Source organism: Oncorhynchus masou, chromosome 26 (assembly GCF_036934945.1).
Source record: "Oncorhynchus masou masou isolate Uvic2021 chromosome 26, UVic_Omas_1.1, whole genome shotgun sequence".
Taxonomy (NCBI): Eukaryota; Metazoa; Chordata; class Actinopteri; order Salmoniformes; family Salmonidae; genus Oncorhynchus; species Oncorhynchus masou.
Window position 1 is genome coordinate 20,918,640 of NC_088237.1, and position 26,918 is coordinate 20,945,557.

At 46.6% G+C, this 26,918-nt stretch overlaps 2 protein-coding genes across 2 annotated transcripts; one reads left to right on the plus strand and one right to left on the minus strand.

The window, feature by feature from the left end:
- Positions 1 to 89: 89 nt before the first annotated feature.
- Positions 90 to 1,471, plus strand: LOC135515009 (NADH dehydrogenase [ubiquinone] 1 beta subcomplex subunit 2, mitochondrial-like). The gene is made up of 4 exons (XM_064938802.1): positions 90 to 306; positions 669 to 813; positions 944 to 1,044; positions 1,364 to 1,471. Exons 1-3 carry the CDS (start codon positions 221 to 223, stop codon positions 1,016 to 1,018), a joined length of 306 nt encoding a protein of 101 aa, XP_064794874.1. The 5' UTR covers positions 90 to 220; the 3' UTR covers positions 1,019 to 1,044; positions 1,364 to 1,471.
- LOC135515008 (lysine-specific demethylase 7B-like) lies at positions 1,442 to 25,822 on the minus strand. Its single transcript, XM_064938801.1, has 16 exons — positions 25,719 to 25,822; positions 13,911 to 13,996; positions 13,227 to 13,344; positions 12,824 to 12,984; positions 10,955 to 11,096; positions 10,454 to 10,640; positions 9,627 to 9,789; positions 7,144 to 7,338; positions 6,946 to 7,037; positions 6,579 to 6,665; positions 6,079 to 6,321; positions 5,543 to 5,828; positions 5,246 to 5,340; positions 5,016 to 5,161; positions 4,319 to 4,698; positions 1,442 to 4,185 (listed from the first exon to the last, which is right to left on the minus strand). Exons 1-16 carry the CDS (start codon positions 25,814 to 25,816, stop codon positions 4,097 to 4,099), a joined length of 2,568 nt encoding a protein of 855 aa, XP_064794873.1. The 5' UTR covers positions 25,817 to 25,822; the 3' UTR covers positions 1,442 to 4,096.
- Between the last annotated feature and the right edge of the window lie 1,096 nt (positions 25,823 to 26,918).

Here is a 26,918-nt window from a genome sequence, read left to right on the forward strand (position 1 = left end):
AAAAATACTTCTGTAAACTACCTAATATACATATGTACGTATTTAAAGTGCTTTGTCTCCATCTAGTGTGCAAAAGTGGAAACGTCAGGAGTCGATCCATTTTCTGAACAACCCTCCATCTCGACCTCCAATCATAGCGCTCGTTGTTTCTTGGTCGCCTTCTCTGTCAAGGTGGAACGACATTTTGAGAAAACAACACTGGGGGAAGAGAGAAACAACTATGTCTTCTGTAGGAAGGGCCATGGGTGTCCTTAGGGCCGGGATGCAGCTTCTTACACGTGGACCTCAGAAAATAGTAACCCGAAAGTAAGTAGCTTAACTTGTGTTATAATGTAAACGTTAGATAACAGCTAACTAACTAGCGACGAAAGGTTGACTTCAGTATCGTCCTTCATAATTAAATAAACTATCAAGCACACGTCAGCTGTACACATATTCCTGTTAACATACATCACTGTCTTCTTAGCTTTAAACAGTAACGTAAGGCTATAGCTTACAACTAGCTAGCAATCTGACAGTAGGCATACCAAACAAGTGTCCAGAGGTAGGCGCCATGATCAGATGTTAACCCATTGTGTTGTTGGGTTTCATCAAATGTGTAGAGAGTAGCTACATTATACTGGTAAACAGTGATACCCTCAGTGCTCTGGCTTTCTGTTTCATTTCAGAGCTGGTGGTGGACCACACATAGAGGCCCAGTACAGGCAATTCCCACAACTCACCAAGAGCCAGACGTTCCAAGCTGAGCTCCTCAGCAGTGCCATGTGGTTCTGGATCCTGTGGCACTGCTGGCATGACCCAGATGCAGTGATGGTGAATTAAATGTAGATTAGGCTACAGTTATACCCTGTCCAATCTAGTTTTGCCAGTTCATAGAGGAAAAGATGGAGAGAAAGCCGGTGTCCGTCAAGCAGACTTAACCCCATGATGCCTCTTCTCTCAGGGTCACTTCCCATGGCCTGATGCATCCGTATGGACAGACGAGGAACTGGGGATCCCAGCTGACGATGAGGAATGAGGTGCCCTCTACCCCACTGACCCCAGGTGTGCCTTTTGTCCTGACCAGTACTGTTGCATCTGTCTTCTTCACAGGATCTGTGACACATCCCCAAGGGATGTTTGTCAATGAGAATGTCTTGTCCTCTGATGAAAGATTGTGTCCATCACAAGTCATAAGTTGTTGGTTTTATACATATTTGCATTAGGATGGGAAATGGAATGCCTATTTTGTAAGTACAGTAATGATTGTTCATGCACTATAGCCCTTCTGTGTTAATATGCCCATTCCAATTAGGTTCTTTACTGTGCCATTGTTTGAAACCATAGGTGTAATTATATTCTAATAGTATTTTTCTATTTCTAGACCTTGTGTGTGTTCAGTCGCTACCCGAGTCTAGCTGGTGGTCACAACGGTGTCCCGAGAGGCTTTGTTGTACATAGACCAAGAAATAAAAGTCAATTTATTCTGAAACATATCTTTGGGGTGTGTACATATGGAAATCAATGACTGTATAATAACTCCTAGTTTCTTGTAAAAAAAACAACAATTTAACAGAATCAGTTCATTTTTATATTTACAGGTCATTTTTGAAATGCTGAAACATATTCAATGCATCAAGTAACAGTGTCACAGTAAGCCAGTGTTTGTGTGGTTCAAATCATGATAAATCAAACCATCTGAAGGACTAATGCACAGAGAAGAAACATGACCATTGATAGAAGAAGAAACACAAATGCAAATAGATTTGCACGTAAGAGTTTACGGTAAATACTATACAATGAAAGAGAACTGCTGCTAATAACAAACCCTGCCTGCAGGCTAGTTCTTGTGCTTATTACTACACAGACGAGTGGTGAGGACTTCAACATGCAATAAGAGTTAAAAGGTGAATGTGTAGAGTTGATGGAAATGTCTGGCAATTGGATCAAACACTATTCCATGGAGAGGAAGACATGAAAGTGTGATGTGTCATTAGGTAAAATCTCATTAAGGGCTAAGCGATAGACCACAATTATGCCAAGGTCAGGTGCACTGCAAGTTGAACTCATAGCACAGCTTTCAAGTCAGATACTGTTCAGAGGATGCTATTAAAGTTACTTGGTGACTGAGTAAGTCTGGATGTCATTCAGTGAAACACTGTAGACGAGAGCGAGGGTGTTTAAGGATATTGGGACAAGTGGTGGTTTTTTTTTGGGGGGGGGGGGGGTCTGCTCTGTCAGAAGGTAGATGCTGGAAGATTGGATTTCTTGGATATGGAGTTAAACATTTTTAGTAGCTGGGCAGAGCTTGAGTATCATCTCCAAATAGAGATGACCATGTTGATTTCTTCAACTTGGTCAATTCCAATGCACAACTGCTTAGAGAAAGAAGTGGAACAACAGCCTGGTTGGAAGAACTTGCCTTACAGTGTACATGATGTAGCTGGTGATTAAAGTAATCACCAGCTACATATGTGGTCATAGCTGTGGTCATATCTGTGGCATCATTCCCTGAGAGTGAAGAACTACAAATCCAAATCAAATCACACACCTCACTTCAGCACCATATCATAGGACCCGACCCCCCATTTAAAATTGTTCAAAATGTATTTTTCGTTAGACAACGTCAAGTAGGCTATAGGTGTAGCAACCTTTTGGAGTCACAATATGACACATTCTCTTAACACAGAACCCCACTAACCCCTGGAAACAGAAGAGACCGTTTCAAATCAAGTTAAGAAAGTCCACTTGGACAGAAGTGGAGAAAAGAAAGATTGAGTTAGAGATTCTTACTGACCTGCACAATATCATAACCACATGAAGTCTAAAATGTCCACATATACAATAAGCATAAAAGAGAGGGGAAAAAAAACCTTGAGGAGAGAATTCCCAGAATAGCCGAGGTTCGGGCCAAAATATAATAAAATCAATATTCACCTCTTTCAATTAATAAATACATAACTCAGAATCCATAAAGAAATAACATTAAAATCAAGTAACAACTTGAAATAAATTAAGCAAGATATTATACAAGTTGTTTTTCAACCAAGTAAACAACTTACACTATAAAACATTTCTTATTGAGGCAGCACTCTCTCTCTGTGTTAGTCTCCTTTGACCATCAGAGGGCAGCAAAATCATAAATTCTATATCAAGGAGTATGGCTTTCATATGATCGATCAAAGTATTAAAACGTGAAATTCAAATAGAGAGACTTATAATGAACTAATGCAGACAGGTTAAAATGTAATTTGTTTTAGACCTGATGGGTTTTTACCTTCCCAAAAAACAGTGCAATGATAAAGTAGGCAATTGTCTAAATAGGTGAATGACACAATGTGGCAGGGAAGACTAACCAAGAGTGCTGCCTCTCAAAACTTCTCTCTTCTCTACTCAACATCATTATTGCTGGTGTGATTGAGATAAGGGGAGTTGGGAGCATGGAGGACGTACAAACATTAAGCACCATTTAGAAAAATTAGATTAGCACTTTTTTTTCTCAGGGACAAAAAGGACCCTGCTAGAGAGCCCAGACACAGAGCCAGGTGGGTCAATGCCAGTCTGTATATCCAAACTTCCATCTTGTCCTGGGTCTCATCCAGTTCATAGTGCTGCAGATATTCAAGGAAGGCAGCGCTGGGAGATGCAGATGGTGGGACATCAAGCAGCCTGCATTGGCTTATGCGCGTCATTAACATTGGCTGAAGAATCGTCTTCAATGTTGTGATGTACTGTAGACCTCATTCCTACCTCATCCGGACATCAAACATTTCCCCATGGCACGTTGATGCCCACTGGAACTCTTAAGTTTCCCTGAAGTTGAGTAATCAACAAGCTTTTTCCCCCTTCTTCTCCATTACGTTTTAGAGTGCTTGCAGTGAAGCTGTGCGCTTGATTGGTAGCTTGCTCATGTGAATCCAATACCCTGTGGTCCTAAGCATGCACAGTAAGCCTGTTCGTTTGTGTGTCTGACAACAACAAGTCTCTCAGATGGGCCCTTTCCCCAGGCAGTGATTTCTCCAGGACAAAAAGGTGTCGACTAAATGTACAGAATAATCTGGATGTGAGGACAGGGGTCTGTTACCCTCCTTTAGCTTTGCCTGTGGCCCTCAGAGCTCTATACAAAGACGCCATTGTGTCGGCTCATCTTCAGGATCTTCCCCAGTCTCTGCTTGGCCGTGGCCATTCCTTTCTTGGGCCGCTTGCCTGAAAAACAAAACCCAAAATGAATGGCTGACGTGCTGAATAAAGAGAGAGTTGTGTCACAGTAGCATCCAATCCCTGAGAACATCAACTAATTACTAGACAAATGGAGAGAATCAAATAGATGGTTGCGTACCTTTCGTGGCCTGGTTACTGATGGGAGGGGAGTTGGAGGCATGTCTTTTGGAGGGGTGGAGAGGGGGAGACATTGAGGGATCACAGTACTGGTAGTTGTCGGCCTCTGGGCTGGCATCGTGGCTCAGGGCCCCAATGGAGAGGGGCCCCTGATTGTCCCAGGCCTCGCTGCTGCTGTTGCCCTGGCTGTCCATGGGGCTCTTGTCCCCCGCCACACGACGCTGGTGCTGCACTCGGCGCTCCGGCGAGCCTCGGCTCGGGCTGGACCACCACAGCTCCTGGGAAGTGGCGACCTCGTCTGGCTTGGAGGGGCACAGCAGGCCAGCCATGGACAGCATGCCTTGAATGGCCTCCTCTGTGCTGGGTGAAGTAGGACGTTCTCTGCAGGGACACAGAGAAGAGACACACTCAGTCATTTACAGCCCACCGCAATACTCCACAAAAGCCAACTGTGCTCATCTTTACCAGTCAAAAGGGAAGTTATGAATATAATCATTGTATGCATAATATTGGCACATGCTTCTGTTTCAAATCCAATTCCATCATCATGAGATTACTAAACCGATGGCATGAACTTCTAGACACTTCTACAAGAAATTATCCCTTAATAAATAACTCAATTGCTAAAATATGTTTGTGATTCCAATAACAGGAGCTGTGTTTTAGCTCACCCACGCACAACAGGTCAGACCACCCACCTTTTGAGTGGCTTGTGTTTGTGCCGGAGGTTCAGGTCTGTCTGGTCTAGCTCTATGGTGTGCCCTGCGGCTCTCTGGGATGAGCCCCTCTCCTCATCATCATCACTCTGGGAGCTTCCTGAATCTTCCTCAGAAGAGGTGCTTTGCTGCAGAGGGAGAGACGAGAAACTGGTTGAGGGATGTTACACAACAGACAGCACATAAAACTATGTTCTCACTGACAAAACTACCTGTGTGTTGGAATCACTGTCCGAGTCCATGTCCGACGCGTCGGAGTGTCCTGAGGCTTCTTCCCCGAGTTCAGTCTTAACCCTCTCAATACCCCCTGAGAAGGCCAACAGACATCATTAACCACAGATAATGGTAGGAACCATTCCCTCTCCGTGTCCAAGTCAACAGGTTACTAGACCTAGTCTGTGTCAACAACATGACCCTTTAGAAAGCATGGTGTGTCTGGGACAATGAGGTCAATAAACTGACAAAGATGAGTCATATATATATTGAACTGCTTCAGCATCATGACTTACTGAGGTGGCCTGGTTTCTCCTCTCCTCCCATAGTGCTGTGCTGCTGTTCCTGGTCTGACTCAGTCTTCATCTCCTCTCTGCTCTTCAGTTGGCCCACGGACGGCCTCTCACTCTCCGTCTTCACCGGGCTGCGAGCCGTGCTACTACCTGGTCTCCTCGCGTCTCGGATGATCCGTCCGTTGTGCAGCGTGAGACGCAGGTGTGTGTCTGGGTTCTCAGCAGCAGCGGCAGAGGCGGTGGACACCATGTTGAACTTCCCATGCACTGGGGGACAGAAGGTAGGGTCCTGTGGTAGAGACAGAGTTATTGGACTCATTCAACACAGGTATCAGACGTTTCTATTGAATTGTATGACTCTTTATAACATGGGAACAGTATTGCTTTCAGAAGAAGTAATGCACGGAAAATACTCATGTGGTTTATTGATTGATCTAATGATTATTTCCAATAATAACAAGGCATTTAAATGTGACATATGCCAGAGAGCGTGTGACATTCTAGTTTTACGTTGTGGGAGTTTCACATGTTCCTCTCACCTCCTCCAGAGGGCCCACTTCCAGCCTCCTGAGCACCTCTCTGGTGTGCAGCTCCAGGATCTCCAGGTTAGAGGGAACCTTACGGCCCTGCTCCTGCTGCTCCCGGAGCCTCCGGGCAGCCCGCCGCGCCTGACGGGCCGGGCACACCCTCTCCAGCGTGGAGCGCGTGGCCGGACACTGGCCTCCACCGCTTCCCTGAGATTTCACTGGCTTGTTGGTGCCACCACTGCTGGCCTGGTCTTCCTGTTGGAACACACATAACACATAACACCATTAGAGGAGGGAGGGGTTTGAACACAACCTGAATATTTAAGTCTATAAACAAGGAAGTCGCAAGAGAATGATTGCCAGTTACAAATAAGGCGCAACAAATCCATCACATCAGTAACAGATTAATTAGAAGCACTTCTCATACAGCCCCTCAGATTGAGTGCTCTTCCACCTACACAAAGGTGATGCTCCTCAGGCCCTTCCCCCTGTGACCCCAGCCCAGCCCTTACCTCCAGGTAGCGGATTTCCTTGGTCAGCTCTTTAATGAGACGGTTGGGCCTGATATGGTCCGGGACCTCGCTGGTGGGCTCCGTAACCTGCAGTCACAATGTTCCACACACACACAATTAGGGTGGAGTTGAACAAAGAGGCTCTATTTCCACCACTGGTACAGTGTCATCAGATCCAGGGGAAACCACTATGACCCCCACCCCCTTTCCATCAGAGCTCAGCTGGGAGATAAACCAATCAGTCTAGATATTCATCAGCCAACATTGTAGAGTCAGGTGCAGTATAGAGAAGGTGAAGCCAGGACCTTCACCCTTAGATACAATGGAAAAATAACACAAATATTCCATTTCATTCGGTGCCCCTCACCTCTCTCTTCAGCCAGGTTTTCAGTGGAATGATTAAAGATTTCACTCCCTCCACTAGGTAGGTCTGGGGTGGGCAGTTGTCTTCTCGCAGCTCTGAGAAAGAGAACAAAGGCATTATATTTGTTATGATGCTTGTGAAATAAAATAAAAATACTACAATATATTTATTGGGTTAGGTGGATTTTACAGCTTCACTCACCTTTCAGGGTCTCCAGCAGGTTCTTGGCCACATACCAGCAGATAGCCTCAAAGTAGGGAAACTTGAAGAGGTCTGGAGTCTTCAGACGACGTTCCATCTCGTAACACCTGAGCTGCATGCCAATGTTGAGGTTGTGGAGGAAGTTGCCTCCGAACGCCATGCAATCCTGAGAGGTGAGGACGGCATGGATCCATCCTGCAGAGGGCAGCACAGTGGTAATACCAAGGACACTGGCCAGGTGTTTTATTTGTCAAACCGGTAGCAAAGCATCGATCATCATGTCACCAGAATAAGACCCTCGATATTCATTGGAAAAAAGCATCAAGTTCATCACCTTGCACTTTCACCACCCTGAGAAGTTCATCACAACTTATTTTATCTGTAGCCTAATAAACTGCATGCTTTCATAAGAGTAGTGGGAGGACCACACACCACATCATCGCGTGACTCCAAGTTTACTTCGATAAGATGGTTATTATATCAATATTTCCTCATAAAAAGGCAGTTCTATCACATTATTCATTTTATCGACACAAAAAGATCCCACCTTGTCCAGCGTATTTTGTTTTGACAACAATTTGAAGGTTTACAGGCAAATGTTTCCATCGGTTCTGTCGTCACATTCCCTCTCCGACATCTACTTTACTGGCATAAAAAGGTTGGATGTAAACCTGGTATGTGACACACAAACACCAACCTCGTAAAAATTGGCACACAAACTGACCTAACAACACAAACATACAGGGTCATATCAGGCCTGCCTGACCTGGTCAAGATAAAGCAGTGCTCTTTATACCTCCGGAGAAAGCAGAGACTGCGGTGACGCAGCACCGATACTGCAGGCGGTGACGCAGCACCGATACTGCAGGCGGTGACGCAGCACCGATACTGCAGGCGGTGACGCAGCACCGATACTGCAGGCGGTGACGCAGCACCGATACTGCAGGCGGTGACGCAGCACCGATACTGCAGGCGGTGACGCAGCACCGATACTGCAGGCGGTGACGCAGCACCGATACTGCAGGCGGTGACGCAGCACCGATACTGCAGGCGGTGACGCAGCACCGATACTGCAGGCGGTGACGCAGCACCGATACTGCAGGCACTGACGCGGTTACCGCGGTTGAGCGGCCAAGTATGTTGTGCTCTACCCCCTCCTCAAATCTCTATCCCACCTCTCCACACCCCCTTAACCCCCTGGAGAAAACACAGCTGCAGTCATTAACCTTTACTCAAGGTATACAACTTTGGGAGCATTTTAAAACATGTGAGTTTTCTTCTTATTCCTATGGGAGTATTGACACAGAAATGTATGGATACCCTGAACTTGTGGAAAGTCTGTTGAGTTGCACGCGATTGCTGTTCTGAACCGATTGCATATCCTGTATAGTTTTACATCGTCCTCAGGTGATCTCCATGGGCAAAAAAAACATGGAACCCTGTGATCTACAAATGAAATACGACCCCCCCATCAGGTAAGCTTATGGAAGGATCCTTGTGGTGATAACAGAGATGGTGAGATGGGGTTAAATCACTAAAGGACATGAGTGAAACCCCTCTGAAAGCCATCTGGAGTTAATGAGGAGAACAAGGAGCATGTGTTAACCATGAGGTTCTGCCTACTGCGGTCGCCCGTTCACGGCTCTCTAGACGTGTTACGTCATCAAGACATGGGGTGGAATGTGAGAGGTGAATTACAAGTCACATGCTATAGCAGAGGCTTGGCTGAGGATAAAGTCGGCCCAAGAGCTTCTAATATGGTCGCTTTCACCACATTACTGGTGCTGTTGTTCCATTAGGGAACTTCCTATTGTGTTACGACAATATAGACGGGTGTGTCTAGTGTCTAGGCTGTTGCTGAGCAAAGATTTCTTTTCCAAATTCTCTTGGCAATGACATGTCAGTGTTTAAAAAAAAAAGGGAGTCAGTTTCCAGGCAGGCACCCTGGGAAACTAGACTGTTTTGTTTCTGTCTACTTTGAGGATATAGACAGGTTTCTCTACGGAGGGGCAGACAAGACTACCAGATAGTCTATTTATACATCACCAAAAGCAGGCGTGCGAGGTATTTAAGGACACCATGGAAAAGGTCTTTTAAGGACACTGTCTAATTCCAGAGGGGTTTCTGTGTCACACACTCACAGGGCCAGTCAACATCGTCAGTAGTAACCCCTCTTCATCTACACTATGGTTCCATTAACACACACCTAATGTAAGCTGTTTAGCTCTTCTCAGGAAAACTAAATACATGGCATGTTACAAGAGAAAGCAAATAAAGACCAAATGCTTGCACACACATACACTGCAGTGGAGGCTGCTGAGGGGAGGATTGCTAATAATAATGGCTGGAATGGAGCAAATAGGATGGTATCAAACACATGGTTTCCATGTATTTGATACCATTCCACCTATTCCGCTCCAGCCATTACCACGAGCCCGTCCTCCCCAATTAAAGGTACCACCTTCCTCCTGTGACACACACACCTGTGGGGATGAGCAGCGTGGTTCCTTGCTGCACGACACACTTGTAACACTTGTCCACCTTGTCCCCGAAGAACACCTCACTCTGGTTGGGGGAGGAGCTCCACGCCTCATATAGTGCAAGGTTGGCCTGGGTCGGCTTGATCATGTAGAATATCTTCTCACCCTGGAAACACAGAGAGAGTAGAGGGAGTTAACGAGAGTTCATAAAAAAATAAAGCATTTTAACCCAAGAGACATCACAATGTGACTAGAAAATGAGGAGCACTCAGATGCCTGCAAAGATGTTTCATTTCAGAGACACACAGATGTGTTTGACTTTCACACCAGGGGATTTTTTTCTTCCATTTATGGTGCATTTCCCAGCCCTCTTTTTCACAAGCCGAGCTGCACATTGCTTCTATAGCTAAGGAGAGTGCTTGCCTGCCAGCCTGGTGATGTCACCATGAACACAAAGCACAGTTTGTGATTAGCAGCGGTTGGTTACTTTGTTGCCGTTGAAGGGATCATTTATTACCACGGCGGGGTCAGGATTCCCCCTGGAGCTTTTGCCAACGACGAAATGTACTGCTGAGGTGAGCTTCCGCCAGGGTACCAATCAGCCTAGATTGCTCTAAATAGCTCCCCCATGTACAAACATACTTGATTAAATGTCAGTGTGCATTACAAGTGGTGAGAGGAATGCCAAAGAGCGAGCCAGGCCAGCGATTTATCACCAAATAATGTTGTGGACACAGTTGATTTTATTGACTTGCCAAACTGCACACAGCTCACTGCTAGGATTTGATAGCCTAGTGTCCATGTAGGACATGTAACATACACCCACTCACCCAGAGAACGTGGTACCACACAGAGGTGCCGCCAAAGTCTATGTGGAAGTCAGTGTAGCTGTTCTTAACCCCCATGAGGCAGTACTTCTGGACAAAGGGCTTGGGGAAGAAGGAGTCATTTGGCCAGTAGTTCTCCACCCAGGACATGTTCTGAGCTACGTCAGGTACCACCACCTGATCTGCCATCCTGGGGGGGAGAGAGTGAGCGGTAAGAGGGGTATGGCTACTTAAGAGGGTCAAAATCACATGTACTAAATAATGATATCATTGATAGTAAGTAGTTTGATCACTTTTGTCATGAGCTGTAAATAATGTATTGTTGAATGTTTGTGTTCATTCTTGTTTTTCTCTTGTGAATCATGAAGAACTTGACAGCAGTCTGTGGATGCGCTTGATTTCTGTTTGCATGTCTTGTAAATAGCATTCATTTAAAATGTATCCATTTGAATGGAGAGAGAGTCTGCAATGGATTATTAGAAGTAGGACCAAATTACAGCTTACCTGGTATCAGAGAACTCCAGGCTGATAACGTTGAGCACCTTGGGCCGATGAGGCTTGTAGAAATACTTAATAAACTCTTTCAGCTTCATCTTGCTGTCTGCTTGCCTGGCCACGTCGATGACGTCAATGACTTTGTCACCGCCTGTGGACGACAAGAGAATGATGACCAAGCCGTCATATAGTGGAGCAGACAGCAAAACGTGGTATCAGTCTGCCCATGGAATCATCATCATTTTGTATCTACAGTTTAACCGTTGCACCATTCAGCCAGATATAATACATCTGGCTAAGAGAAAGGACCATTCCTACTGAAGTGACAGACACCAGGGATAGACATTTTAAATGGGAGTCAGTGGGCGAGGGGATCTGAACTCTGAAGCTCTCTGGCATTTCCATGTCTCTTTACAACTCCTAAGGGAGAGACTGGCACAGCCAATACACCATAGGAGTGGGGGGGCGGGGGGTGAGGGCCAGACAATCTGTCCAGTCCATATGAGTCCCAGAGGTGGAGACTGGGGAAGGGGCCACTGTCTTTAATGGGTGTGAGGGTAAAAACCCACCAGCACTCACACAGCTGGGAGGTAGTGAATCAAACGACACAGTGAAAGCAGGGGAGAGAGAGGGCCGGAAACGGGGGCCTGTCGGCAGTGTGGGGACAGGACAGCTGGTGCTTGTGTGATCCTCCCACCACCAACCCACACACCCCTAATGTTCCCCAACCCCCTACACATCACACACGGCGGGTCCAGCTGGCCAGCGTCTGATGACAGTGAACAGCTGGAGTTAGGGTAGCTAGCCAAACAGAGAGAGCAGAACAGAGAGTGTTCAGTCTACCAGCCAACAAGCCCAAAACAGACCATAGTAAATACTCCACACTACACCTTTATATTGGCTGGTAGCACATGGTCAAACTATTCCTGTGTTTTAAGCACTGTACCAATACCTGGCATTCACTCCAGCTAGACCCTGTAGGGTACTTCCAGACATCAACGTTTCACATGATATTTAGACTGAAAACTTCACCTACCCCCAGCGAGGAGGAACAACATTAAGTACTGGAGGTGACAAATGCCAGGAGGTTTATCCTAAGCTGGCCGACCATAGTCTAGGCTTGGGTAACCCCAGGAGACAGCAGATTCCAGGCCTGTCCCCCATTGTGTCCCAACTGTAAGGAGGTAGGTAACCTGATCCTGCTTGTGTTCTGTCTCCACCCAGTCACAACACCTGTGCTGCTTCCCATCAGAGCAGCTTAATGCTCAACGGAGCAGGGCAGAGGGTGGAATATGAACTTCCATGATAAAGCACAAGTGGCATTGGGTTGCGTTGGGCGTCCAGTCGGTCCAGATAGCTGTGGGTTAGTAATGGGCTTGTAATAGGAGCCTTGTGGTACCAGACCTTTCTATTCTATAGAGAGCAGAGGTGGTCCTGTTGGGGGCTGAGGAAGACCTGCCCTCTCCTCCCCTCCTGTAGGGCTCATTCAGCCGTTGGGAGATGATTGATAAAGGGGCTAAATACCCTCTGAACCTGGCAACACTCTGAACCTGGCACCTGTTTGTTTGACGGACAGATGGCGTCCGCTCAACGTTGGACGCTCATTATCTGACAGGGAATGCATTCATTAGCTTTAAATTGTATTCTATTTCCAAGCAATAGGTGCAGGTAACATATGTCCTATCAAATGGGCATCCCGTGCAGTAGACAGGCAGTGGATGGGTTGGCGATCAGTCTTAGCTGTGCTACATGCTAAATGAGGATGTTTGCAAATAGACAGAGAAAATCTAGCCCAGGGTGCTTGAGCATGCCCCCCCCCCCCCCCCCCGCCACACACACACACAAACAGTACACACAGGACTCTCTCTATGTCCTTACCGACAACTTGCTCCACATCTTTGACAGAGAAGGATGGTTGAGGCAGCCTGAGTCCCAGTCCCTCTATGTTGGACACAGCGATGGGGTACTGCCAGCCGTGGCTTTCCAGGTACCTCTGGGTCACCTGCTCCCCAGGCATCCACTGCAGGATCTCATCCCCACTGCAATACACACACACAGACAGACAATGGTTAATGGCTAATTCCTGTTGATATGTTCAACTCTATGTAAATACCCAATGAGAGAAATGAAGAACATAATACAAGTATTGTGACTAAAACAAAGATCACAGTCTTGTTCATAGAAACACAACTGCTGAGGAAACGTGCGTTTGCTGTGCAGGTGTGAGAGTGGATCTAGCTCGGCATCAGAGTCCTAGGTGGTCGGTGTTCTGGGCTCCTACCTGGCAAAGGTCCTGTTCTGGAGCTCCTTGACAAACACAGAGGTGCCAGCCTGCACTGGCTTGGTGCCATCGTCCTGCTCGGTGTAGTCATGCCTGTGCCAGTTGTTGCGCTTTTTCACTGCAAGAGGAGAGATGCAGAACATCAGACTCACAGAAAGCCACAGCCTTCACTGGCCATGAAAACGATCACTATAGCCAGTGACAGACCTGAGACAAATTATTACTGTATTCAATTTCCTTCCCTTAAACCAACGGAGCCTTGTGAATTATGGATAATAGTCATTAGTCTTGATAATATATTTTCCCCGTTCCTCCCCTAGCAGAGGCCAAGGTGAGGGCTAGGACCAATTTAAGTCGAAGGATTACAGCCCCATTCAATTAGCCTGTTAATGTCTGGCCCCGGGCTCTCAGAGGTCAGGCTCCTAAATCAGACTGGAGACTGACGCTCTCCTGGGGACAGTCCATCAGCCATGGAGGGGGAGAAAGTGGGAGGGATGGAGAAAGGGAGGGAGAGTGAACAGGCACGGGGGATGGAACAAATAGAGAGAGAAAAAGAGAGGGAGAGATAGACCGACTGAGAAGACAGAGAAAAGAGATGGAGAGAGACCGACTGAGGAAGAGAAGACAGAGAAAAGACAGAAAGGACAGACAAAGAGACACACAAAAACAGACTGGAATACTGACTCAAGGAGGGTCCGTGTTGGGGTTCACAGTTAGGACAGTGGTAAACATCAATGTCCACCGCATGGTGCTCCTCCACCTGGACACAGCTGTGGGGAGACAGGAGACATCACTGTCAGTATAAAGAGACAGACAGGACCATGATAGCCTGGTCCCAATATGTGGTATCACATTGACCATAGCGGTTGGCAAGTCAGTACAAACAAATCTGGGACCAGGCTGGCGCCACGGTGTTTCCAATAAGTCAACAGGAGGACAGGAGACTGTTCTCTCCGGGATCAGAACACCAGAGAAGATGTTGTGGAAACAGGCTCGCTCTCACTGATATCCCCATCCATGGTTACAGGGCCCATGCTCTGGACAGCTTGAGGGATTGTGAGAGGCATTGAGAGGGTGTTGCACACAAGGGAGTCAGTCCACTGCATGAAATAATTGACTTTGTCTGGGGGGGGGGGGCTGCTTACATGATTTAAAGCCTTTGGGAAAAGGGGTCACATACAAGTTTCTCTCACTGGGTCATCCTTTGGGCCAGAATTGAGACATACGAGAGACAGAAAAGATATGTTGTTTTATTTTTTTTGACAGCCTGTTCTGACAGTGTGTGTGGCTGTGCATAGTGATTTATAGGAGGAGCAGAGAGAGGCAATTGAGAGGTTGAGATAAACACAGATCCAGAAACACTACAGAGTGGTGATGTATAGGAGGAGCAGGGAGAGGTTGAGGTAAACACAGATCCAGAAACACTACAGAGTGGTGATGTATAGGAGGAGCAGGGGGAGGTTGAGGTAAACACAGATCCAGAAACACTACAGAGTGGTGATGTATAGGAGGAGCAGGGGGAGGTTGAGGTAAACACAGATCCAGAAACACTACAGAGTGGTGATGTATAGGAGGAGCAGGGAGAGGTTGAGGTAAACACAGATCCAGAAACACTACAGAGTGGTGATGTATAGGAGGAGCAGGGGGAGGCAATTGAGGTAAACACAGATCCAGAAACACTACAGAGTGGTGATGTATAGGAGGAGCAGGGAGAGGTTGAGGTAAACACAGATCCAGAAACACTACAGAGTGGTGATGTATAGGAGGAGCAGGGAGAGGTTGAGGTAAACACAGATCCAGAAACACTACAGAGTGGTGATGTATAGGAGGAGCAGGGGAGGTTGAGGTAAACACAGATCCAGAAACACTACAGAGTGGTGATGTATAGGAGGAGCAGGGAGAGGTTGAGGTAAACACAGATCCAGAAACACTACAGTGGTGATGTATAGGAGGAGCAGGGGGAGGTTGAGGTAAACACAGATCCAGAAACACTACAGAGTGGTGATGTATAGGAGGAGCAGGGAGAGGTTGAGGTAAACACAGATCCAGAAACACTACAGAGTGGTGATGTATAGGAGGAGCAGGGGGAGGTTGAGGTAAACACAGATCCAGAAACACTACAGAGTGGTGATGTATAGGAGGAGCAGGGGGAGGTTGAGGTAAACACAGATCCAGAAACACTACAGAGTGGTGATGTATAGGAGGAGCAGGGAGAGGTTGAGGTAAACACAGATCCAGAAACACTACAGAGTGGTGATGTATAGGAGGAGCAGGGGGAGGCAATTGAGGTAAACACAGATCCAGAAACACTACAGAGTGGTGATGTATAGGAGGAGCAGGGAGAGGTTGAGGTAAACACAGATCCAGAAACACTACAGAGTGGTGATGTATAGGAGGAGCAGGGAGAGGTTGAGGTAAACACAGATCCAGAAACACTACAGAGTGGTGATGTATAGGAGGAGCAGGGGGAGGTTGAGGTAAACACAGATCCAGAAACACTACAGAGTGGTGATGTATAGGAGGAGCAGGGAGAGGTTGAGGTAAACACAGATCCAGAAACACTACAGTGGTGATGTATAGGAGGAGCAGGGGGAGGTTGAGGTAAACACAGATCCAGAAACACTACAGAGTGGTGATGTATAGGAGGAGCAGGGAGAGGTTGAGGTAAACACAGATCCAGAAACACTACAGAGTGGTGATGTATAGGAGGAGCAGGGAGAGGTTGAGGTAAACACAGATCCAGAAACACTACAGAGTGGTGATGTATAGGAGGAGCAGGGGAGGTTGAGGTAAACACAGATCCAGAAACACTACAGAGTGGTGATGTATAGGAGGAGCAGGGAGAGGTTGAGGTAAACACAGATCCAGAAACACTACAGAGTGGTGATGTATAGGAGGAGCAGGGAGAGGTTGAGGTAAACACAGATCCAGAAACACTACAGAGTGGTGATGTATAGGAGGAGCAGGGGAGGTTGAGGTAAACACAGATCCAGAAACACTACAGAGTGGTGATGTATAGGAGGAGCAGGGGGAGGTTGAGGTAAACACAGATCCAGAAACACTACAGAGTGGTGATGTATAGGAGGAGCAGGGGAGGTTGAGGTAAACACAGATCCAGAAACACTACAGAGTGGTGATGTATAGGAGGAGCAGGGAGAGGTTGAGGTAAACACAGATCCAGAAACACTACAGAGTGGTGATGTATAGGAGGAGCAGGGAGAGGTTGAGGTAAACACAGATCCAGAAACACTACAGAGTGGTGATGTATAGGAGGAGCAGGGAGAGGTTGAGGTAAACACAGATCCAGAAACACTACAGAGTGGTGATGTATAGGAGGAGCAGGGGGAGGTTGAGGTAAACACAGATCCAGAAACACTACAGAGTGGTGATGTATAGGAGGAGCAGGGGGAGGTTGAGGTAAACACAGATCCAGAAACACTACAGAGTGGTGATGTATAGGAGGAGCAGGGAGAGGTTGAGGTAAACACAGATCCAGAAACACTACAGAGTGGTGATGTATAGGAGGAGCAGGGAGAGGTTGAGGTAAACACAGATCCAGAAACACTACAGAGTGGTGATGTATAGGAGGAGCAGGGAGAGGTTGAGGTAAACACAGATCCAGAAACACTACAGAGTGGTGATGTATAGGAGGAGCAGGGAGAGGTTGAGGTAAACACAGATCCAGAAACACTACAGAGTGGTGATGTATAGGAGGAGCAGGGGGAGGTTGAGATAAACACAGATCCAGAAACACTACAGAGTGGTGATGTATAGGAGGAGCAGGGGGAGGTTGAGGTAAACACAGATCCAGAAACACTACAGAGTGGTGATGTATAGGAGGAGCAGGGAGAGGTTGAGGTAAACACAGATCCAGAAACACTACAGAGTGGTGATGTATAGGAGGAGCAGGGGGAGGTTGAGGTAAACACAGATCCAGAAACACTACAGAGTGGTGATGTATTGGAGGAGCAGGGAGAGGTTGAGGTAAAAACAGAGCCAGACTACAGAGTGGTGATGTATTGGAGGAGCAGGGGGAGGTTGAGGTAAAAACAGAGCCAGACTACAGAGTAGTGTATGTGGGAGACGACCTTTTGGTCCCTCATTTTTTAAAGGAGGTATGAAGTCAAGCAACCTCGAAGTTGGGAGGCGATCGGTTTCATTTGTCTGGAGGACAGGGGTGTTAGGGCCTAGGGAAAAACTCCTTGCCCTAACAATAACCTCTAGACCATTCTGGGCCAGATCTTTCCTATTGGCTATTTACAGACTGGGAATCACAACCATGCGTTTGTCTCAGTTTCTCACTGAACTGCGACAGTGTTGACGTCACTCAAACCCCTACACCACCAAACCTCCGACCGCCCCACAACAGCCAGACCACAGGCAGCAACACACACAATCCTCTTGTGCATACCAATGCTTTGTTCCATAAGAGAACGCTGAATAACACACAGAATCCTGTGAATAGGCTTTGAGTGTTGCCATTATGCGTGGATGCCCACCGATGCATGGAGAAGGAGAGAAAAACGGCAGGCAACATTTTTGTGTCACTAGGGTATGGAAGGAATCTAAGAGAGCACTTTAAAGAGCTTCTTCAAGTAAACAAAAAGATAGCCGATTTAAGCTAAACTTTAGTTTCAGCTGACAAGAGCATAAAGAGAAATGTGGACTAATATATTTTGCTGCTCTGACATGGAAGATTACGTAGCAGAAAACACAAAGTGCCTATTTCTTCATTGCGACAATCTGTTTCATTGTGAAAATACAAACAAACGGAGTTTCCCTAGTAGCTAGTTTAAGAGGCTTGAGAGTTCATAAAGATGGCAACAACTTAGCGAATCTCAAGCAATTCCACCTTCTTCCTGCTCTGCAGTCTTCCTCTCATTCAAATCTCCCTGCTCTGTGACTGATCTTCAGTGGGTACATTTAAATGAGTTCCTGCTCTCTGAAGTTGGGAGTTAAAAAGTGGAATTCCTTTCAGTGTGAAAACAGAAAACACTGGGGGACTTGCTTAGGGCGGTAAATGACAGCCATTAAAGTTCCAGCTCCCTCCCTCAGGGTCCTGGAGTTAGCCTGGGGGCTAGGTGCTGTGTGAAGACGTAGTAAAGGTTTCAATAGCAGAAAATACAACTATTTTCACAGAGGGCCTGTCTAGGAGTGGACACAGTTCTCACCAGCCACCATCAGCGTTGATCAGAGTGGATATTGTAAAGGGAATCAAAGGCCAGCAGGAAGCGGCGTCACACCAGAACTTTCTCTGGTGGTGCATTGCTGCTGGTTAAGTCTCCTTAGCAATGGTGTTGTTGTTCAGCAGCTCACACTCTCACTAACTGCAGAGCCAGCCTGAAGCCGTAACAGGTTGGGACTGGGAGTAATAACCGAGGTAAGCAAGAGAACCTTGCCTGATTTTAGGTAGGAATAAGACTTTAAATGTATTATACATTTTTTGGGGTACTTTATACCCCTTTTTCTCCCTAATTTTGTAATATCCAATTGGTAGTTACAGTCTTGTCCCATCGCTGCAACTCCCGTACGGACTCGGGAGAGGTGAAGGTCGAGAGCCAAACACAACCCCGCCAAGCCGCACTGCTTCAAGACACACTGCTCGCTTAACCCGGAAGCCAGTCGCACCAATGTGTCGGAGGAAACACCGTCCAACTGGCAACAGTGTCAGCGTGCATGTTCCCGGCCAGCCACAGGAGTCGCTAGAGCGCGATGGGACAAGGACTAGCTGGCCCGGTCAAACCCTCCCCTAACCTGGACAATTGTGCGCCGTCTCATGGGTCTCTCAGTACGGGGCCGGCTGCAACACAGCCCGGGATTGAACCCGGATCTAGCACTGCGATGCAGTGCCTTAGACCGCTGCAACACTCGGTAGGCCGCTAAGAATTTTTCCTGGTCAAGTAAAGTCATCGTAAAAAACTCAGGGCCCCATTTATAGAAGATCCAATGCTATAAACACCGTCAGTGTCCCAACCCTACAGAGTGACCTCAACAGTCCACCTCCACTCACTTCCTACGTCAGCAGCCAAGACAGAGTACAATGCAGCAGTGGGCTGGAATCTGGTCTCCTGAGGTTGCTCAGTGGCCTTGCTGGGGAGACTAGAATGAGTCACAGTGCCAATTATGTCACCCCGGGCCTGACATGAATGATCCTGCCTCTCTGTCAGGGTGGGACATGCTAGAACGAGCGCGACAGAGTGAGCGTGTGGCTGAGGGATTCAGGCGAGCCAAGTTGACCTCCAACACCTCCTCCTCTGCCTGGTCATCATGTGTAACACCAGCGCAGCGCGGGCCGGCACGGGGGGAAACAGGGCACTGTGCCACCAGACTGATGCTGTTTCTTCCCTTGCGCAATCATGACGGGTTGAGTGAGTCACTTGGAAACTGGAGGGCTGGGGAGTGTTGATGATGATGATGCAACTTGTGAAGCTAGTTATCATTGACTCCTCGAACTCAAATCAATCTCACTCTTTAAAAACTACTGAGGCTGCCCCATCGAAGACAACAAAACTATAAATCTGGCTTAATTTAAGAGCTGTGTGGAAGACAAAACTTTGGTATTTAGTGTATAGTAATAAATCAAGTGACATCAGCCCTGGGGGAAATAAAGCCCAATATGGGTATGTGTTTGTCTGTCACTGTCTCACCACTCTCACAGAAACAATGCCAGCCCCCTGCCAATGGTGAGCAGACACCAGCATAGCAGCATGAGGTCAAAACAAAGAGAAAGATTGAGGACTCATCTTTTTATCTGTGCCATGAAAGCATCTGTAACAGCGTGGGCATTACCAGAGGCTATTTTCTTCTTCATTGGCTGATTGCTCCCAACTCATAGGAATCCATACCCAGTTGACTACTTTAAAATTGTGGAAGCTCTCAATGGCAAAGTCCATGCTAAAATGGGTTATATCCATGATGAGTTCTCCATCTCTATGGGTCAAACATCCTGTCCTGAATCAGGAGAGCTGTCAACTCTCCCACCATCAGCTCCTATCCCTCTACATCCTCTGTTGTGGAGCTGCCTGCCTTCCTGTGTGACTGGGGTTATTCATTAGTCCATGTACTGTGAGGGCTTCATTGTGTCTCAATGATCAACCGAGACACACAAAGGGTTGTAGGCGGGCTCAGCCATTGCTTTAAGCACTTAATAACCCCCCCTGCATTGGGCTCCAACCCGCCTACATTAGAAAACTGGCAGATAGCTAATGGGGGAGAGGATGGGAGATGGGGGAGGGCAGTTAAACACACCTGCTTGGGTTCATTTAGACCCAAAGGGCACCTGACTCCTGCCTTTCCAAAGACTAAATGGGCATAAAGTCAGACAATTTGAAACCTCACGGAGAAAAGGAAAGGATACCCATCATATCAATGGGGTACAATGCACTGATGAAGGGCCTTCGTACACAACAACCTCTCTCCACCATTAACCCACATCACTAAGCTTCTACAGACAGCTTAGGGTAGAAGGACTTCTCTGTTGGCAGCTGGAAAACAAAAGAGGATTGCTGCTTTGTTGTTTATGGGGCATTGCAGTCCCCCGGGAAAGGAGTGGAACAACTTCATTGTTTATGGTGCAGGTTGCATTGCCTTGAGGTTCTCATGTTGAACTGAGTAGTTTCTTCTAAGGCGGTGGGGGACTGGGTTTGTGTCTTCTCTCACATGCTCTCAACATAGGCCTACGTCTTTCAGTGAGCCTCATACACATGGGCCATACACAGTTTTTGCCTCTCCCTCTAGATCTGTCAACACATGATTACACTGCCTGACAAACTGGATTGGTCCTGAGTGCAGCAGAGCTTACTCTAATATTCAAGCATGATACAGTTGAAGTCGGAAGTTTACATACACCTTAGCCAAATACATTTAAACTCTGTTTTTCACAATTCCTGACATTTAATCCTAGTAAAAATTTCCTGTCAATTAGGATCACCGGTCAATTAGGATCACCACTTTATTTTAAGAATGTGAAATGTCACAATAATAGGACAGAGAATTATTTATTTCAGCTTTTATTTCTTTCATCACATTCCCAGTGGGTCAGACGTTAACATACACTCAATTAGTATTTGATAGCATTGCCTTTAAATTGTTTAACTTGGGTCAAATGTTTTGGGTAGCCTTCCACAAGCTTCCCACAATAAGTTGGGTGAATTTTGGCCCATTCCTCCTGACAGAGCTGGTGTAACTGAGTCAGGTTTGTAGGCCTCCTTGCTCACATGCTTTTTCAGTTCTGCCCACACATTTTCTATGGGATTGAGGTCAGGGCTTTGTGATGGCCACTCCAATACCTTGGTCATTATGGCCATTAGTGCCTCTTTGCTTGACACGATGGGGAAATCAAAATAAATCAGCCAAGACCTCATAAAAAAAATTACAGACCTCCACAAGTGTGGTTCATCCTTGGAGCAATTTCCAAATGCCTGAACGTACCACGTTCATCTGTACAAACAATAGTACGCAAGTATAAACACCATGGGACCAAGCAGCCGCCTTACCGCTCAGGAAGGAGACACGTTCTGTCTCCTAGAGATGAAGCTCCTTTGGTGCGAAAAGTGCAAATCAATCCCAGAACAACTACTAAAGACCTTGTGAAGATGCTGGAGTAAACAGGTACAAAGTATCTATATCCACAGTAAAAACGAGTCCTATAGCGCCATAACCTGAAAGGCCCCTCAGCAAGGAAGAAGCCACTGCTCCAAAACCACCATAAAAAAGAGACTACAGTTTGCAACTGCACATGGAGGCAAAGATCATACTTTTTGGAGAAATGTCCTCTGGTCTGATGAAACAAAAATAGAACTGTTTCGCCATAATGTCCATGTTTGGAGGAAAAAGGGTGTTCTGTGGCTTGCAAACTTCCCCATCCCAACCGTGAAGCACGGGGGTGGCAGCATCATGTTGTGGGGGTGCTTTGCTGCAGGACGGACTGGTGCACTTCACAAAATAGATGGCATCATGAGGGAGGAAAATTATGTGGATACATTGAAGCAACATGTCAAGACATCAGTCAGGAAGTTAAAGCTTGGTTGAAAATGGGTCTTCCGCCTCCCGGGTGGCGCAGTGGTCTAGGGCACTGCATCGCAGTGCTAGCTGTGCTACCAGAGACTCTGGGTTCGCGCCCAGGCTCTGTAGCAGCCTGCCGCGACTGGGAGGTCCGTGGGGCGACGCACAATTGGCCTAGCATCGACCGGGTTAGGGAGGGTTTGGCCGGTAGGGATATCCTTGTCTCATCGCACACTAGCGACTCCTGTGGCGGGCCGACTCCTGTGGCGCATTGCACGCTAACCAGGTCGCCAGGTGCACAGGGTTTCCTCAAACACATTGGTGCGGCTGGCTTCCGGGTTGGATGTGCGCTGTGTTAAGAAGCAGTGCGGCTTGGTTGGGTTGTGTATCGGAGGACGCATGACTTTCAACCTTCGTCTCTCCCGAGCCCGTACGGGAGTTGTTGCGATGAGACAAGATAGTAACTACTAACAATTGGATACCATGAAATTGGGGAGAAAATTCAAAAAAAGAAATTAAAAAAGAAAAAGAAAATGGGTCTTCCAAATGGACAATGACCCCAAGCAGACTTCCAAAGTTGTGGCAAAATGGCTTAAGGACAACAAAGTCACGGTATTGGAATGGCCATCACAAAGCCCTGACCTCAATCCCATAGAAAATGTGGACAGAACTGAAAAATCATGTGCGAGCAAGGAGGCCTACAAACCTGACTCAGTTACACCAGCTCTGTCAGGAGAAATGGGCCAAAATTCACCCACCTTATTGTGGGAAGCAATGCTACCAAATACTAACTAAAGTGTAATGTAAACATCTGACCCACTTGGAATGTGATAAAATAATAAAGGTGACTTCAATTGTTCATCCACAGCTACACCTGCAATTGACTCAAATTATGTAAATTAGCCTATCAGAAGCTTCTAAAGCCATGACATAATTTTCTGGAATTTTCCAAGCTGTTTAAAGACACAGTCAACTTAGTGTATGTAAACTTCTGACCCACTGGAATTGTGATACAGTGAATTATAAGTGAAATAATCTGTCTAAACAATTGTTGGAAAAATTACTTGCACAAAGTAGATGTCCTAACCGACTTTCCAAAACTATAGTTTGTTAACAGGACATTTGTGGAGTGGTTGAAAAACAAGTTTTAATGACTCCAACCTAAGTGTATGTAAACTTCCGACTTCAACTGTATGCCGGCAAAGTAGGTGTCATCATCATTAGCGGACCAACTAATATCCTGTGATTCTAAACGACTGGAAATCAATACATGATGCTGTTGACCTCCTAATCAGCATCGATCAATCTGAGAGTAATGTCATTGGCATACCCCAGAGACAAAGACCCCACAGAGTCCCACTAATGAATGTAAACATGACACTAACCATCATCTGAGGTCTGAGTCACACACACTAAAAACAAGCTCTCCCACAAATTCAAATTCTCTCACAACATTAAGGAGGAGGACAGGGGGAGAGCATCCATCTCTCTTCAGTCTCTTCCCCTGGCTGAGAGCGTAGGGCATAATGATGGATGGTACATTGAAGTTGCCTCTGTGGAGCTACCATCAATCATTCCCCTGTGTCCCATCCAGTCTCTGCTGTCTCACGACTAACACACACTCTACCAGAACCAGACATGAACTGGGAGTCACACCCACGCAGCCTGGAGAGAGACGCAGGTCTGTGGGCTGCAACGTGAGCCACTGACGCCATACGGGGTTTGTTGTCGTTCGTAATCCAATGTCTCAGCAGTGTGCCATCTCCATAGTCTCAGCAGAAGCATCCGCAGCACAGGCCTGCTCAGTGGATGTGAGGCTCTTTTACTGCACAGGCCCTATGCACATGCCTGTAGTGTACAGTGTGTTAGGCCATTAGGAAACTAGCAGGGCATTATTTCTGTCTTCTCCCGCTTACCTGGTCCATAGTCTACACCTTATAAACAACACAGAGCTCTCTGGTTGGCTCCTCTGCCTAGTTCCGTTTGGGAGCCGTAAGCCATACTTGTGTATACGAGTATCTAGGGTTCAGCCACTGGTGAGAGAAAGCAGATTCCCTCCCAGCCAGGCAGCTAGTCACAACCCCGGCTCACACTTGTGGAAGTATGGTGGTGTGCCGACAAGCGGGCACCAGGATTCTGGTGCAGGCATGGCAGCTTCTCTGCTTTCCACTACGTTTGCATACCATTCACAGCCGGAGGCATGCCACTTCCTTCTGGCGAGCCTGATGGGAAAGATTGGTAGAGAACCCCCTGGTTTTGGAGCAGAGCAGTGTGTACATGTGTTATTAGTCAATGGGGAAGCTCCAAAGTTTGTTCCTCTTCTTTTGGCACATGACAGACTGAGTTCCCTGGCTCAGGCATCTCATCATTCTGGGCGTTGCGTTCTTGGCAGTCTACAGAGTGTAGTTACGCAATAGCTTTGTAATATCCACACAAGCCAAACTGTTATTGTATTCATATTAGTTGTCTTTAATTTTCTCCTCAATACTCCTTTCTTCCACTAGGGGTATAACACATGCGCCTATTTTCGGTGAGAGGGGGGATTTAAATACCCAACCTCGAGCTGTCAATCAAAAGCTAAAAAACAATCATATTTTCTCATCTTATGTTTTTGGCCACTAAATAGTTAGGGATAAAAATAAACTGTGTCAAATGAGGACACTCACTCAAATAGTAGGATTTGTGTAGTTTACCCCTAAAAATGTTGATCATGCAAGAGGTCACTTGGCTAGTGGAGGTCACTTGGCTAGTGAAGTGATGCCACCAAGAATGTGCCAATGATTGATGTTACATTTCAATCGAATTCACAAAAGCCCGTGGCTTAAATTCTCAACTAGGAAAGTCTATTAGGGTCAGGTCAGGCTGTCACATGCACGAACATAGTCTGATTAATCAGGCTGTAATACACAATTATTGTATATTAGAGGCTGATTAAACAGACTAGCATTAACCCAACTCAATAGTAAAGGATGACAAGCTGGATTAAAATCAGAACCCACGCCTTTAATCGATAACCAGGGAACTTTGTTCTCAACGCAATTGGATAGGCTAAGCCTATAGGCTTCTTTCAACAGACCAAATGTTTAAAGGGCTGGCTTTGATCACCGTGATTGACAGTTCGTCACACACAAGCTTAGCTGGCAAGCTAACGGTAGCAAACTAGTAACGTTAGGCTAATTTCTTTTGACAAACTGCTTTCGGCTTAGATAACATTTAAACCTCCAACACACACGATTAATAGCCCAATAAGTGGAGTAAAATACTAACTCCCAATATGTATAATAGAAATAAAAACACACTGGCTCGGTTTACTATATTGTAAAGTTTAGCTAGCTCGAGGTGCCAATAGTATGAAAGACCCGTGAAGACCCGGTTACACACATATAGCAGTCACAACTGCAAGACAATCCTCGCTTACTCCCAAGCACCTGCTGTTCGTTTATTCGGTTAAATCGATTGCATGTGTCAAGGAAGGTGTAATCTCCATACCTGCCATGAAACCAGTCGTTACAGAGGTCGCATTCGATCATGAACCGGCTCACATCATAAGACTGCCGGCAGACACAGTACAGCGGGGCCGCCGCCATCTTCCTACTGTCCCCAAACAACGCAGGAATAAAGTGGGGCGGGGATTTGGTTGGGTACGCGGAAAGAGTCGAGGGGAAACCCGATCATATGCGAAAGAAAGCATGGGAAAGCCATTGGGGCAAGCCTATCTCTGACGTCAATTTCCAAATTATTTATTTCCATCTAGTTACTCAGTGTAATAGCAAATACCTATACTTATAACATTGTGAATGATGTAAATAGTTGTTTTTTGTTTAACTCGACAGTGATCGTTGACCTATAAACAACACTGATATGATGCAAACTGACACAACTTGGTCAAAGTGCCCAAGGCTGCACTCAGCAGGAAAAGCACTGCCATTGGTTTGGACTCATATGGCCTGGTTCAGAATACAGGAAGCGTGAGCAACACAACAAAATGCTCTCCCTGCCTGGTATTTCTCACCGAGCGTTTGTGACGTGTTTTACGTGCTTTGTGCGTAGGAATAGCAATAGGACTGCCGACCCGTTTGATCTGTGTGAGCTGACAGTGCCCATCCCCCCATAAACCCATCTGTGCAGCTCTGCATAGTCAAGTAGGCTTAATGCATGCAAGGCATGCGGCACCGTGACTGCACCTATGGAAACATGCAGTTATTTGCTGACTTTGGCATGTGCCTGATACTGTATTTATACAAAGAACCATTTATGAAGCCATCCTAAGGAGAGACAATGATGCTATTTAGAAGTGGATATTTCATAAACATGCCAATAATTGTCGGATTTTAACGTGTAAGTGTAACTGAGGTTGAATGTTTGAATAGTCTTGCTACAGCTTGATTTGAGGGTGTTGCAGGGTGCTTAGGTCAAAGCCCATCAGTCATGATGGTGTGTATATGGCCTGGGGCATTCCCTAAGGTTTCATGACAGCTCCCTGTAGGGAGCCACGCTGCTTTAATGAGCTGTTGTCACCATAGTCGGCATGTCTGAATAAGCATCAGCCAGGCAGGATACTTCGCCTGCATTGGTCTGTTTAAGCAGAATCGCATTAGTGGAAACCAAGACTGTACTCAGGGCAGGGCTGGTTGTGATTAGATATTTTCTACTTGCGCCAGGGAGAATTTTAGCTAACCCTAGCCCTAA

Coding starts and splice junctions, on each gene's coding strand:
- LOC135515009 (XM_064938802.1), top strand. CDS start 221: ATGTCTTCTGTAGGAAGGGCCATGGGTGTCCTTAGGGCCGGGATGCAG. Junction 307..668: donor CAGAAAATAGTAACCCGAAA/GTAAGTAGCTTA, acceptor GTTTCATTTCAG/AGCTGGTGGTGGACCACACA. Junction 814..943: donor ATGACCCAGATGCAGTGATG/GTGAATTAAATG, acceptor CTCTTCTCTCAG/GGTCACTTCCCATGGCCTGA.
- LOC135515008 (XM_064938801.1), bottom strand. CDS start 25,816: ATGGCGGCGGCCCCGCTGTACTGTGTCTGCCGGCAGTCTTATGATGTG. Junction 11,097..12,823: donor AGATGTGGAGCAAGTTGTCG/GTAAGGACATAG, acceptor TGTCGTCCACAG/GCGGTGACAAAGTCATTGAC. Junction 4,699..5,015: donor AAACACAAGCCACTCAAAAG/GTGGGTGGTCTG, acceptor GTGTCCCTGCAG/AGAACGTCCTACTTCACCCA.